General features: G+C 44.4%; 1 protein-coding gene across 11 annotated transcripts in view; it reads right to left on the bottom strand.

Annotated features, from left to right (window-relative positions):
- The window catches only part of PLEKHA5 (pleckstrin homology domain containing A5), a 1,381,245-nt gene that overhangs the window by 775,000 nt on the left and 590,170 nt on the right, over positions 1 to 16,075 (bottom strand). For all 11 annotated transcript variants that reach the window (XM_078674042.1, XM_078674045.1, XM_078674034.1 and 8 more), the window contains exon 5: positions 7,332 to 7,455. In XM_078674042.1, the coding sequence (XP_078530168.1) occupies positions 7,332 to 7,455 (124 nt within the window). The remainder of the gene's footprint in view (positions 1 to 7,331; positions 7,456 to 16,075) is intronic.

Here is a 16,075-nt window from a genome sequence, read left to right as displayed (position 1 = left end):
GTTTGCATTGTCCAGCATTCCATTCATCAACGGTTTCTTTTGCATATGTCGCCCTAAGTGGGAAGGGTACGCCAAGACGTGGGTCCCGTGCTCACTACACCACTGGATTCAAGCTAGCCTGGCTGATGAAGGGTGATGCCCTCAAACTGGTCCCAGGATGCTAGTTTCCGGTCCAGGGAGGAACTGGCTTGGCAGTTCGGGCTGGACTGCTCCCATAAGGAACAGGGTCAAGACTGATTTGCATATGGCTGGGTCCAAACTGGGATGGTGTGGTGAGCAAAAGAATGATGGATTAAACCCAGATCCCTGTGACTGTTAAACATTGTATTCTGTTAACTTAGCCTCTGCTTCCAGCCATTTTGCCCGCCACACCAATTTTGTGTTTCTATGGGGACTGTTTAAGTTAGAAATTGTGTGTTCACTGAAAGTTGGTCACACTGATAACGTTCGCGTGTCAGAGCAAGCTGCCCTGCCAAAGGGCCTACGTGCACAGATGTTTAAAATGTTAGCCCACCAACGCCTGTAACCTCCCTTGCTTATCTATGAAAGTGACGTGGGTAGGGGTTTATCAGGATTGTACAGTACAGCATGTAGGCGTTGTGTAAGGGGGTTGTGTAAGTTATGTACAAATGTAATAAGAGGGTTATGCAAAGTGTGATGTAACCATGACTAAGGGGTTTTCTGATGAACTCCTATGGTACCTAGTTTGTATAAAAGGCAGACCACCAGCTGTTCTAGTTTGTTCCCTTTCAGGCACTTGTAGTGTCTGTATGACGGAGCCATCTCATGAGATCTAATAAATTTGTGTTTATTTCCACTCCAGCGTCGATCCTCTTTTGTTGAACCCGTAGACAAGAAGGGTGTCCCTGCACCGGTGAGACTGATAAGATTCTCATTTCCACATGACTGGGGATGAATGTTTGCATTGTCCAGCATTCTGTCCATCAATTGTTTCTTTTGCAACATAAAGATACATCAATAAGAGGAGGTAAGCAGGCAATAAGTTTGGGGGAAGATCACCCTCAGGATGACAGGACTAACAGTCAGTCACATACCCATTTACACATGCAAACATCTACTCACACACCCATACAGCCACTTACAGACCTACACCAACATTCATGCACCCACTCAGTCACACATCTAATTACCCACCCAAACAGACATTTACAACCCCAACACATTCATAGTCATTCAGCTACTGACACACTCACACTGCCACTCAGACACCGACTCACTCACCAATACAAATTCCCTCACACCCACTCACAGACCCAATCAGTCACACACCCACACACAATCACGCAGACATTTATATCACCACTAACACACCGATAGTAACTCACACAGATAGTGACAGCCACACACCCATTCACACTTCCAGCCACTCATACATTCATTAACACATGCACACACCTACTCACATACATATACATCCACGTTTTCACACAGCAACTTACACATCCACTCATACAGCTGTTCACATACCCATACAGTCACTTACACAAGCACTGATACACCCAAATAGCCATTGACAAAACCACTGAGACACCCATACAGTCACTTACACATCCGTTTCCAGGTTAGTATTCAAAATAACATTGCAAAATATTTGCTAGTGTCTTCTTTAATACTCATGTTTATTCCCTGTGGTGAATATTAAAGTAGTCAGATGTACTACTTTAATTTAACTTATGCAGGGTATGATGCATGTATACATAGAAAAACTCATAATCACAATTGCACGAAAACAAAGTTAGCTCTGTTTTTTGTCTAGTGGTTCTAAAAAGAATTGTTTTTTTTTGCATGCATTATTCTAAAAAAGTCTTGGATTTTTGGAGGGATTTTTTCATTGGAAACAAAAAGAACCAGGATAGTAAAAGGGGGAAGGGAATTTGGAGGAAGCAACTGGGTTCAGTCTTCGGAAACAATGGAAGGGTAAGGACAAAAAAAACAACCCAACAGGTATGGGTTGTGAACAGCATCCATGTAGGCAGCAACAGAAGTGATATTGTGTCCCTCAAGCATATGACATTTTTCACAATGTGTCATCATCTCTGAACGTTTTTGAGAAACTTCAGGGATAGTGATCATGTGGTCAGATGCTGATTGTTGTACAGATGGTCCAGCTGCCAGTGATGGTCCTCCTACTTCCCTTCTCTCTCATCAGACTGTTGTATGTGCGTGAGTGGACTGTCTTTAGAAGTTTCCACTTCAGTGAGGTACTATGGGAATACTTTTTCCCTGTCCCACGTGATACTTTTTTGTGGCAGATGTTGCATACCACAATCTTAGCCACCAACGTTTGTTTCTCCAAGTGGAATGGAAAGACATCTTCATGGTGTTCAGCTTCTCTTCTCTCTTCTGAAGACATTCTTTTGCGAAAGTATGTAGTTCTGCAGCAAGGCATTTAAACAGTGGATCTCTGTTTTTCAGTACTCTTTAAAGAGATGTGAAAGACAAATGACTGATTTAGGGTGTGGTTTAAAGAAGTTGCAGTTTGGTTGTATTCCTGGCATTGCGACAGATCCACTGTGCCTTCGTGGTGAATTTACTGAACTTGTAAATTAAATATGTTGTAAAACACACATAGGGCTCCATATAATATTGTATGGATAGGTTTTCTTTGATGTAAATGCTAAAATTGGAGAAGAACCTAAAAATAGAAGCTACTAACCTTCGCCGTTCTGACATCTCCAACACAATTTAGAAAAAGACAGTGAACTTGCAAGTCCTGAATATCCTGCTAGAACAGAATAAGAACATCCTAGGCCAATCCTCAAATACAGAGGCACTTGACTGTTCCTACACGGCCAGCAAAGTGCAGCCTTACACACCAAGCTTTAGCAGCTCACACCCATAAGAAAATCTTACACATGCAGCTCCTCGCCTTACTATTAATGGATTAACCCCTCTTAGGCAAGATCATGCAGGTTGTTTAACTAATGTAATGAATCTTGGCTCCACCTGTTGTGCTGCTACCCCTATCTCGCTTTCAACAGACACCGCTTGTTAGTTCTCCTCTTTTTGGCTGAGGGGACTTGCACCTACACAATGGCCTCAGACTAATGTTTCTCTAACGTTACCACAGCTACTTAGGCAAGGCTGGGAAAATTCACAGACACCATTGCTCAGCACTTCACATATCGCAAGCCGGCGACTCTGGCCCGGAGTTCCCCTTAGATCAGCAGTGCCTCCCTAGAAGACCAAAAGAATGCTCCTTAGCTAATTTTTCAGTACATACCTTCCTGGTCTAGAGACCTCGGTCCATTGCAGTTTGCCCTTGCGCTATTCTCCAACTTGCTCAAGTGACTTATTTTGACCCTGCACTAGCACTTTTATCAGTTGGACTTCCCGCTCCCCCCCCCCCAAAGAAAAAGGGGTGTTTATGTGCTACAGAAAAGGCTACCCGGACTGAGCTGTTTTAATCGCATTTAGAACTTTGAGATACACTTTACGAATCAGGTAAATTCCTTTTTATTGATTATAAACTTCTGCTTTTGAATCCAGCTAAACTTGTGTACACTGTTCCATTTAATGATTTGAAGTAATTGAACATGAATAAACATGTTCTACTTATTGAGGGCAGTGGGGGGAGTACCATGGCCCCAGCGTCTCCAGGCAGACCCCGCATGCAGCATGAGCAGGCATTGCTCCCACCCGAAGGGAGCAGCTACTGATGCGGCTTCCTCCGGGCAGGAGCAGTATTTCGATTTGTTTCCCTGCCCGCATCACTGCAGGAAGGGAAACAGATGATTAAAAGTCAGCTCCCTACGGGCGGGAGCATTTTTTAAGGCCCTGCTCACTGGGAGCGGACTTGGGTTTTCTCCTGCTTGGTGAGAGATCGAAAAATATGCAGGAGCAAACACAGATTATCCCTACCTGCGAGCAGGGAAACCACTATGTCCCACCCCATGAAACTCTTTTTATGAGCAGTACTGATACCAACTTTGCCCCTAGGGAGAGAAGTGGTCTTTTGGGCTGGTACCACTGAAGCTACTGTTAGAGGTAGTTGGGCCCGTGCCCTGCAGTGCCTTATACTGGATGCATAGAGCTTTAAAACATAGCCATTTTCTCACAGGCAGGCAGTGGAGTTTTTTTGATTTCCTTAGCAATTGGCATACAGTTTAGGTACCGGTGAGCAATCTTGCTGCTCCATTTTACCAACAGTTGGAGCTTGTCCATTAAGCATTCTTGAAAGTTTAGGTAGAGACTATTACAGTAATCTAGCCTAGACATAACTGCCATTACACCTGTCTGCCTACTATCTACCGGCAGGAAGTGTTGTATTTTCTTAAACATTTTGAGGTTATAGAAGGTGATTGAAGCTACAGCATTTTAACTGGTAACTAAAGTTGAGCTTATTGTCAACTATCACTCCCAGGTTCTTTGCTTTCCTGGTAGGTATGGGAAGAGTGCCCAATGCATCTGGCCACCAATATGGGGCCCAGAAATTGGGGTAATTCCCGAATAAAATTACCTGTCTTGCCTGAATTGAGTTTTATGCAATTTTGAGACATTCACCTACCAACTGCCTCCATACAGTCGTGGAACCGAATGTCAATTCCTGCACTCTGTCCAGGGAGCAGAGCGACTATAATTTGTGTGTTTACGTAGGCGGTAAGGTTAAACCCAAAGGAGCCAATTAGGGATGCTAAAAAAGAGACATACACGCTAAAAAGTGTTGGACTGAGGGCGGACCCCTGTGGTACTCCGCAGGGCAGGGAGAAGCGTTTGGAACAGAATTCGGCCATCGCCACAATTTGAGATCTGTCCGTTAGGAAGAATTTCAGCAACTTCCATGCCTTACCCTGGACCCCACATGTTGACAAACGGTCCATCAATAAATCATGATGGACCGCGTCAAAGGCCGCTGATAGATCTAGCATAATCAAGGCGGCCTTACCTCCCCCATCCAAAACTTCTCTAATCTCTTTTGGTGGATTTAGTGAGGGCAGTGTCTGTGCTATGTCCCTCTCTGTACCCATATTGAGTTGGATCCAGGCCTTTAGTTTTGCCTAAAAGCAGTAAAATTGTACATTCCTTGATTTTTCGGCCAGTTTAGCTGGTAACGGGAGGCGAGAGATTGGACGGAAGTTATTGGGATCTTTAGGATTGAGGTTGGGCTTTTGTAGTAGAGGCAGTATTGAGGCAACCTTCCAAAGTTTTGAGAAATCCCCTACTTCAAACAGTGTTAAACAGGGAGGTGAGTGAAAGGACAATGGGTCCCGGAGCACGTTTGATTAACGATACTGGACAGGGATGATAGGGGGAGCCTGACCTTGCTGTTACTAGGAGCTTCTCTGTGTCAGAGGTGGATAGTGATTCAAACTTGTTAAAGACAGCATGGGGGAGTGCAGCAGTGCTTCTTCCCTCCAATTGAGCTCCCATCCCTATCGCACTTGGGTGGTGAAAAGCCAAGAAAATAACATCAACCTTATTTAGAAAGAACCTAGAAATATCCTCACATAGTTCCTGGTTTGTCTCTATATTTGCTGGACGGCGGGGGGCCAAGCTTGAAACTATTTTAAAGAGGTTCTTGGCCGAGTTTTTTGCTAGACTGATACAGTCTGAGAAGACTTTTTTTGCATTAAAAATCATTTGCTTATAAATAGCAAGACTTTGTTTGACCTACACTTGGGTACTACCTAGAGTTCCCTGCTTCTTTCTGCATAATTTATGCAGCACTCTAAGCCTAAAGGGGTATTGTTTTGATTATATCTATCTATCTATCTATCTCTCTCTCTCTCTCTCTCTCTCTCTCTCTCTCTCTCTAGATCAGGGGCACTGGCACTTATTTTGTAGATCAGTTTTTTTTACAACAATAGTTTTTGACACAGAATGAGAAAGCGAGAAAGTAAATGGAAAAAGAAGGAATAGACAATAAGAAAAAGTGACAAAAAGAGACAGCATAGATGAAAAAGTATCTGCAAGAGTTCAATAAAGGGACAGGAAGTGGGGGTACATCAAAACAAAGCAGCAGTGGTATACGGCAATGGGTTTCTAAAAAGAAAAAAATTAGTTTTCTTTTGTTTAACAAATTAAAAACTGTATGATAGACCATTACTCAATATGAATTCAAACCTCCTTAGCTAAATTAGAAAGATTTACAAGACAAACAGTAGCAATGTAAATGGTTCTGGCTTTCTTTTTTTTCAGGAAAGTTGTCTGCCCCAACCCTCAAGCTATTCCCATAATAAAACAACATCTTCCGCTACAGCAATATCAAAGCTGGGAGCAGGATATCTTTGTTTAATAGACTACATTAACAGTGTTAACCCCTTCAACGCTCATGACGAGCTCAGCTCGTCATGAGTTACGCCTCCCGTACGCTCATGACGAGCTGAGCTCGTCATGAACCGCGGGTTTTCGCAAAAGTCAGCGCACAGCAGGAAAATGCACCGCACACGTGGGGTTAAATAAAGTAGGGTATTATGAAAAGAAGTGAGAAGATGAAATTTGTTTTTCAACTGGTGAAAGTTTCTGAAACAGGACTGGTATTTGTGTTGCATTTATAACTAATGAATGCACAAGGGTGATTTGTGAATAACACTAGCTGGCTAAGACAACTAAACAGCAAGCACTACCTAGACATAAAGGCCATAAATAAGTAGGTAAAATGTTGCTGTGGCAGCTAAGTAAATACACCAAAGAACACATTGGTTCTCTAACTACATGTTGCATCCGAAGGCTAACTAAAGAACTACATGATGCCTCCATCACCAAAATCCAATGGGAACACAAATAGGAAAATGTGATCAACTTCAAGAGGGAATGGTATTGATTTACAGCCCATCCAAGCAATAATAAACAATATATAACACCGGACATCCAAAAGCTGAAATCGGCTGATCCAGCTCCTCTCTTTTTAAGAAATCATAACATGGGCTAACACAGTTTGCGGTCTGAAAATCCCTAAAAACCAAATTTTCCACACGGATTCATATCCGGAAATCCAGTGCGAGTTGACAAGTAATTACTATTGGAGAGGTGAGATATAGTTACCTGTACTATTCTGCAGAATGCCTAACACCGAAACACTGTAAATTCTTTCATAAACACAGAGTTCTCACACTATGCCAGTTCGCCGTCTCTGCATCCAACTGGGAACTTTACCTTCTCTGCATCTAACTGTGAACCTGAACGGAATGTCATATCTTTCCAAATACGCCTAATCCATTTCAATTAGGTATTCCATTGCCATTGCTGTACGTCTCTCTGTGAAATATTTAAATAACACATTTAATATGCTGTTCACGACTATAATCATGGTGATTTTAAACCTTGATATCAGCGCCGCTAAGGAATCACTTAGATTCGCAAAAACTTACTCTGACACCCAAAGGGCTCAATGGAGGTGCAGCTGAATCAGGCGTCCGATTATAGTAAACCGCTTCGGTGACCATGGTTGGCGGTCGCTCTTTCTTTTCCTGAGATGCCATGGTGGAAGCTGTCCTGAAAAACAAACATAATTGTAGTTCCACATCCTGAGATGTTTTCAATCATATTTACAAATTAATTAAAGTTACATTTCAGGGTCTTGCATAGCAACAGGGTTTATTCCTTTGAAACTCAAGCAATGCATATTTGTAGCATAACAGTAACTAATACAAACCTCTTGTCTGTAGTAAAGAAAAACGCAATATTTAAAACAAATCATTAGAGTAAGCATGTTATTTATATTTTTTGTCTGATATTGATGACAGCCATGTGTTGCAATCAAGAGTTTTTTCACAAATGCAAGGTAAGAAATTAGCTCTTTAAGCATCGACAACAAACGACTTCATAGATCGAAGACCCGCGTCAACTGCCAACTAGAATCCGGTCATGCAACTCTATGATGAGGATTCTATCAGAATACCACACATTCCTCTCCATAAATAAACAGCATTAAAACTTGCACTGAGGTATCTCTACAGGACAAGCTAATTTATATACCATGGCCTGCCTACTAAGGATGATAAATGAAAAAATATCAACATAAAGTGAACAAAACAGTAATTCTAACTGAAATACTTAATATATACAATATCTATGGATCTGTACGATTTTAAGGTATGCTAATATGTCATGCAGATTGTAGAGCGCCCGGTCACCCAGGAGGGAATCCTGCTACTGGACAGGTGAGAGTCTAGCCAAACGTAGAGCATAGTAGGACTACTCAAAAAGCTAGGTCTTCAATTTCTTGCAGAATTCAAAAAGTGAGGAGGAGGCTCTTATGCATAGTGACTAGTCATTCCAAGCTTTAAGAGGGATGTAGGTCAAGGCTCGTCTGCCGGGTCTGGTTTTCCCTAAACATGGGATGTGTGTGTGCACGTAAGGGGGTGTCTTGAAGGTATGTGAAAGTAGATGCAGTTATGGAGGCTCAATGTAGTGCCTTGAAACGTTGGCTGAGGAGTTTCAAATGTGCTTGTTTGTATATAGTTAGCTAGTGGACCACCTTCAGGTGTGATGCAAGTGTGGTGTGGGAGGTTGAGAGTGATTCTGACTGCTGTTCTCTTAATGGTCTGCAGCCTTTTTGTTGATCCCTGATTAGAGGATGTCCCATAGTTCAGCTTGCTTGTTACAAATGCGTGCATAATGGTCTCCCGGTAGCTTATTGGGAGCCATGTTAAAAATCTTCCTCAGCATCTTCATTTCTTCAGAGTGTGGCACCATCGGGCGGTGACAGCGTTGACTTGGGCTGTCATGTCGTGCTTGCCGCAGATGATCATCAAGAGGTTCTTAGTGTGGGTGGCGGGGATCGATCATAGCTTTGTTGGCCACCCAATGGAGTCCAATGGTGAAGTGCTCTTCGCAAAGGTCACAATTTCGGTCTTTCTGGTGTTCAGCTTCAGACAATTGGTCTTCATCCAGTGGGCGATTTCAGTTATGCAAGCATTGAACTTGATAGAGAGAATGAGTGGCATGTTGTCTACAAATGAGAGTAAGTTAGTTGTGAGAGCAGATGATTCTGGCTAGAGCAGTGTTTCCCAAACTGTGGATTGTGAACCGATTTTTGGTGGGCGATGAAAGTCCAAGCAATAAAGATGCATTTAAATTCTTTATTTATCTTGTCACATTTACTGCACTGAAAGAGGTAAAATGTCAGGCTATGTCTTCTGACAAATAGCTTCTTATTTTAACATGGGGATTGGTGTTTACAAACTCTCCTCACTTTGCAGTCAGTGAAAAAAAGTAAAGTGAATTATGTGAAAATCTTGCTGGAGTATTGAGTGTGTGAAAGGAAGTCTGGAATATATAATTTTTTGTAACACAACAAAATGTTAATGCCAGTAAATGAACTGTACACATTCAGCAGTTAAGAAAGCAAAAACTAAGCACATTTCTGTGGAAGTCTGAAGTGTGATGTAAGATTTTAATAGGATCCAAAAAAACAACAAAAGCTCTTACATTGGTGATTCACACATGATAAATGTTCACTAAAATAAGATTCCCACAAATTATTATTTGTGGACAAAATAGATTTATCAGGTAACTACGTCTGTGCCAATTTAGTGGTCAATTCAATTCCATGAAAAATGAGCTGTCTGTAAATGACTGTGTACTACCACATTATAGTTTACTTACATAAAAAAAGAAAATAAATCGCCAACCTCATATCAATTAAATCTAGGTGGGTCACAAAAATGTATGTTGTTCTAAAAAGACGGTAGCAGTTCTAAAATGTTAGGGAAGCACTGGGCTAGAGTGATCATGTATGCATTGAAGAGCTTGCAAAACACCACAGATGAGGTAGTGGGCATCCAAGGTGTACAGTGCCAGGCTGACTGACTAGGTACTTCCAGTCAGAAATGAGCAGATCCCCTGGAGTGCATGTCCTTGGATTTAAATGTTGTGTAGGCACTGGATGGGGTGGGGTGGGAGGCCATGACAAATGGTGGTTAGAGGTCTAGGAGATTGAGGGACACGGTCTCCTGCATCCAGAGTCAAGCATATGTCATCTGTTCGGTGATGAGGGCATTTTCCCTGCATGGATCTGAGGCGTTGGTGGTTGCTGAGGTATTCTGTAGGAGTTTGTTGATGATTTTGTCTAAGACCCTGGTTGGGAATTGTAGCAGTGAATTGGGTTTGTGGTTGGTGAGGCCTGGAGGCTTTCTTTCAAGCTTCTAAAAAGGTCACAGAAGAGGTGGAGATGTTCGGAATAGGTGCGTGCATGGCACTGTTTGAGTATGTGTGGTGGGTGGATTCCATGGTGGCAGCGGTTTCATCTAGGCTGAAGATGGGAAATGTGGTTAGCATTGGTTCTTTGGATAAGATGAGGAAGCGTTTGGCAAAGTCTGTCGGGTCTCTGAAATTCCTGTGAATGGCAGTGATTTGGTGCCTGAAGAATTTAGACAAATGGTTGCAGAGGTCCAGAAGGGGGCTTGTCAATTTGGAGGCTTCCACTGGTGAGCTAAAATTCTTCACAATGGCCAAGATTTCTTTACTGCTGATAGTGCTTGCATCAATGTGGTCCGCCAGACAGGAACCTTTGGTGATCCGAATCATTTGGTGGTAGAGTTTCATGGTAGGTTTGAATGTTCTTCTTTCTGCATTGTCGTGGCTTATTCTTCATTTGCATTCCAGTTGTTCGCAGTGGTGTTTCATCAGTCTGACTTCCTTTGTGTTCCAACGGCCTATGATCTAGTTCTTGCTGAATTTGTGTTGGGGGGGGGAGGGGGGGGTGGAAGAGGGGGGGGGAAGAGTCCAGGAAGTCTGCGATCCAATTGTTCAAATTCTTGATGGCTTGGGTGAAGTTGTTGCTGTATTTGTATTGATGGGTGCTAAGAGCAGTTGTAAGTGATGCTGTTCCAGTTTTGTCAGCCGTGTTTGGTGGTGGTGTGTGTGCGCCACACTGAGACTGAGAAGCCGAACTTGACGAGGGTGTGGTCTGTCCGGGAGACTGGTATTGGCTCAGATGTTGTCAAACGTGGTGAAAACAGAGTACAGTAGGTATCCGGCAATGTGGATAGATCCCTTTACTGGTTGGGAGAGGCCCAGACTTCTAAGGTCTTTGAAGAGTGCTTTGGAGTTGGGTACAGCATGGTCTTCCAGGTGGAAGTTGATGTCTCCATGTAGGATGTAATTGCTAGTGTCGAGGGCGCGTGGTGTAAAGAAATCTGTGACGTGTCAGTGAAGTGCGTGCACACTCCCGGTGGTCTCTAGATTAGAGTGTCGCTTGGGGTGCAGTTGGCTGTGAGGTGGAGCTCGAACGACATGTGTTCCATGTTGGATGGTGATGTGTCCGTGAAGGTAGTGCAGCGGATGGTGTTTTTGTGGATGATAGGGATTCTGCCAAAATTAATCAACAAGCTCCCACATGACCTTAATCACTTTATTTATTTTATTTATTATTTGAGCTTTTAAAGCGTGACAGCTACCCGAAAGGGTTTCCCGGCGCTAAGATAATGCAGCTAGTAGAAGAAAGAAGAGGCCATTAAGTTATTGATCAAAAAGCCAGGTCTTGACAGCTTTACGAAAGCGAGTGTAACAGTTCTCTGACCGAATATACAGAGGGAGGAAGTTCCATAACTTGGGCCCCAGATAGGTAAAGGAGCGACCGCCCATTCTGGAGAGTTTGACCTTAGGCACAGAAAAGAGAATTTGGGAAGAGGAGCGAAGGGAACGGGTAGGAGAGTAGCACTTCACCAAGGTCTGCAAGTACCTAGGTGCCACCTTATTCCTAATCTTATGCATGTAGCTAAGCGCCTTAAACTTCACTCGGTTTTCCATCTTCAGCCAGTGAAGGTCACGAAGGCGACTAGATATGTGATCAGTTTTACGGCAGCCACTGAGAAGGCGCGCCGCGGCATTTTGCACAAGTTGCAGGCGTCGAGTGACTGCCTTGGCCACCCCCAGGTAGAGTATGTTGCCATAATCCAACCGGGAGGTGACCAAGGCATTAACTACAGATCTCGGGGCGGCACTGGGCAGCATCCACAAGATCTTTTTGAGCCAGCGTATGATGGTAAAACATGTTGATGACACCTTATTAGCCTGACCCTGCATTGTCAGACCCCTGTCGATGATGACACCCAGGTTAAGCACCTGCTCCGCAGGAGAAGGAAGCGGGCCTAACTCTACAAGCCAGTGTCTGGGGGACCAGAGATCTGGTTTGTGCCAGAGGACAAGGACCTCCGTCTTCCCCCCATTCAGTTTGAGAAGATTGTGGTTCCTCCACTTGGCGATTTCCCCAAGTCCAAACTGAAGGAGAGAGGTGGAGGCCTTGTCAGGTTTAGTAAGGGAAAAGACAACCTGTGAATCGTCGGCATACGTGAACAAAGTAAGTCCGACGCTGTCTGCTATGTGGGCCAGAGGGGTAACAAAGATTGAAAAGTAAAGGACTAAGAATGGAACCTTGGGGAACACCGTGAGGCTGGGAATAAATATTAGAGGTGGCTGAGTGAGAGAAAATTTGGAAAGTGCGGTCAGAGGAAGGAAGCCAGCCAGCCAAGGGCTGATCCTTCAATACCCATGGTGAATAGAAAGTCAAGGAGAATTTTATGTGAGATGGTGTTGAACGCCGCACTGAGGTCAAGTAATATCAGCGCGGCCGTCTCACCTCTGTCAAGCAGGGACCGAAGATTCTCCGTGACACCCAGGAGTGTTGTTTCCGTAGAGAAACCTGGCCGAAAACCTGATTGCGAAGGATGCAATAAGTTATTTGTGGTCACAAACTGGGTGAGGTGGTGATGAATGTGTTGCTCTAGAACCTTGGAAAAGGCAGGCAATAATGAAATAGGGCGATAGTTTGAAAGAATCTCAGGGTCTGCAGTAGGCTTTTTCAGCAGCGGCGTGATCATGGCGTGTTTCCAACTGGCAGGGACGGTAGCAGTCTTGAGGGAGAGGTTCAGAGTGGAACAAATCGCGGACAGTTGCGGAGGATCAAGTGTCCGGAGTACAGCGATAGGTAAGGGGTCGGAAGGGGAACCAGATTTTATTTTACACAGAATTTTAAGAAGACCATCAGGCTGTAAATCGGGCCAGGTTAGTAGCGGACCAATAATGGAAGCCAAGTGTCGATTAGCCCCCGTTGCATATGTGGAAGAAACCACATGGTTGTTATGGCTGTTTTGAGTGGAAATATCCTGATGGATCTTGTCCACTTTACTAGTAAAAAACTGGGCAATTTCGTCACACTTACGGCTCGACAAAGGGGGAGCTTCTGCTGTAGTAAGGGAGCCAGCAAGGTTTTTCACCAGGCCAAATAATACTTTCGATTTGTCGATAGCGTCAGTTATGGTTTTGGTGACAAAGTTGGCCCTGGTCAGGGCACAGGCTTTATGATAGGTTTAGGGCATTTTTGTAGGCGAGTGCTGCAGGCTGGGAGTACTCTCTACGCCAAATGCGTTCGAGCTATTTGCAGTAAGATTTGTCCACTTTTAACGCTTCCGTATACCAAGGGGCTGGAGTCTTGTGGAGTGCATCCTTCTTGAAAGAAGGAGGGAGGCAGATGTCAATGGCATTTTTAAGACAGGAGTCCAATATAGCTGCAGTTTCGGCGTCGACTGACGCAAGCAATTCTGCGGGAAGGTGAGTGGCTAATACGTTATTTAGCGAGACAATGTCCAACTTTTTCCATGCCCTCCTGCTTACCGCATGGGTATTTCTGTGTAGAGCTAAGACGTTCATAGGTGTGACCCTAAAACTAACTAGATAGTGGTCAGACCAAAGAACGGGCAAAGCTGGGTGACATTGTAAGTGTGATAAATTGGAAACGATAGGATCTAAAAGGTGACCACCTTTGTGCGTCGGACCGTGATTGTGGAGAATAATGTTCACTGCCTTAAGATCGGCAATCAAAGTTCTGGTCGAGGAGTTGTTGCAGTCCTCCAGGTGAATATTAAAGTCACCCACGACTAGCAAAGTACTGGAGTTTGTGAGGATAGAAGAAATTAGTTCGGACAGATGGGTAACCCAGTCACTGGCCGGGCCGGGAGGGCGGTAGATTAGAAGGCCCGTCAGTGAAGTTTTAGGATGGAGGGCAAGTTTGAAGGACGCAGCTTCACAGTTATTTAAGGCGGTGAGATCCAATTGGCATTGATACACATTTTTAAAAATGATAGCAATGCCCCCGCCAACTTTTGCCACCCTATCGCACCTAACAATGGCATAATTGACAGGAAGTGCTTCCGCGATGTCTGGTCCAGAGCCATCGTGGAACCAAGACTCAGTGACAAAAAGAGCGCCAGGTTGCTCCTCGTTTAGGAGATCAAAGATCTCCAATCTGTGCTTAGGTACAGAGCGACAGTTCATACTGAGAAAGTTATATGCCGTTTTAGAGATAATCGGCGTTTGAGGTGAACAACTACGGCACAGCAGAGGGGTTTCCAAAGAAAATGGGCAGCCTAAACAAGACTGAGAGAATTTACTAGTCAGATCAAAAGTGGAGCAGTCTGCGTTCCGATGGAACCCATATGCTCGCAGTTGGTCTGCCCTGTAAATAAGTCTTTGAGGCGGATTAGAAATTTGGCCAGGGGATATGGCCCCTGGACCTGTTTGGGCGCAGACGGGCACGCCTTTGGCGCGCCTTCGGCGCTGCGCCCGCCCATTGCGCAGTCGGGAAAAGTCCGCCATAAGTACAGGAAGAGGGTGGGGCGGAATAACCAACTGGTCCGCAACCCGGCGCCTCACCCAAGATGGCGGCTTAACCTTTCAGCGTCCCGCGTCAGCTCCTAATCGGCTGCGGGGAAGGCTGTTCGGGTCAAGGTGAGTAACGAGTCCCCAGGAGAGTGTGCAACACAATAAAATCAATTTTAAAACAAAGTTTGTGCAAAAACGCAGTAGCAGCAAATAGGTCAAGAGACCGCATCAGTGGCCTAATACCCCGGCTTTCCGCCTCAGGGCAAAACTAGCAGCAAATCAAGGAGGAACTGGAAATACGGCATTAAATACCAGCGAGGGCGGGGCGTAATAACCAACTGGTCCGCAACCCGGCACCGTACCCAAGATGGCTGCTTACCCTTTCAGCGTGCCGCGTCAGCTCCTAATCGGCTGCAGGGAAGGCGGTTAGGGTCAAGGTGAGTAACGAGTCCCCATGCTTATAGCATAGGAACGGGTCATTAACTCATGATTTCTCCACACAAAAGTCTAAGTTTCATAAAAAATCTTTTATTTATTTTTTATTTCATTATTCGCTTACATAAAAAAGTGATCAAATAAGCTTGATTTCTATTTCTATTGTCATATTTTGTTTAGACAATGTTTTTCTTGGCCATATGTCGACAAGTCTTTTTTGTAATGATCACTGTCTGTGCAACGAAATACACTCATGATCTGTACACAAGTTCTTCAAGTCTTTTCTTTCAAGAAACAAACACCAATTTTGTTATCCGAAAATACTAACTCCACATTTACACCTCATTTACATAATCAACACTCGTGTCACTGACTCATACTACGCAATCTATTCTTCTTGCTGTAATGTCAATGCACTCCAGCCGGAGTGATAGCGACCCCTGAGCTCTAGAAAGTCACTCGGGGTATCTGCTGTCAAGAACTAGTTCAAATTTCCTAGCGCATCCTTTTCATTTTAATTCGGGAAGATCCGATTTTATATTCAAGTGAGGGCTCTGGCCATTCCGATACGAGGGCTAACGCAGTTTGCTCTGTTATTTTTTCCTTTTTTTCCTTTCTTTTATATAGGTGGCTTTGTCGATTGTTGGGATATCCTCTACCCCAGAGCTCACGAGCAGCATCTGTTTGTTTCGTTAGATGCGCTAGAACGTAAATCGTGCGGCGTAGCGTTCTCTGCTGCTCCCTGCCAGAGAAGTGATTCTGCCTCCAGGCTTATGAAGCTGCCTTGCCTGACAATTTTGTAGCTGGGGCTGGCTGTGGCAAGGTGTCAGGTGCCAATGCGGGTTTCACCCAGGTTCCCGTGTGGAAAAGTAGGCCTGGAGCATTGTCATGCATCAGGCCCCAGATCTATGTGGCATGTCTGGTGAGTGAGCAGATGCATGCGAGTGCAGAGTGTTGTGTGGGTGGTTGGAGAACTCTGAGTGTGAGGGAGTGGGGTGCTGTTGATGCCCGTGCTGTGAGTGTTGGGTGTGTGTAAGAGCATAAAAACTTGTAGGAAGTGTAGAAGACTGCTCCC

Source organism: Lissotriton helveticus, chromosome 1_1 (genome assembly GCF_964261635.1).
Source record: "Lissotriton helveticus chromosome 1_1, aLisHel1.1, whole genome shotgun sequence".
NCBI classification, from domain to species: Eukaryota; Metazoa; Chordata; class Amphibia; order Caudata; family Salamandridae; genus Lissotriton; species Lissotriton helveticus.
Note: the sequence above shows the minus strand (reverse complement) of the source record. Positions and strands in the feature narration are given on the sequence as shown.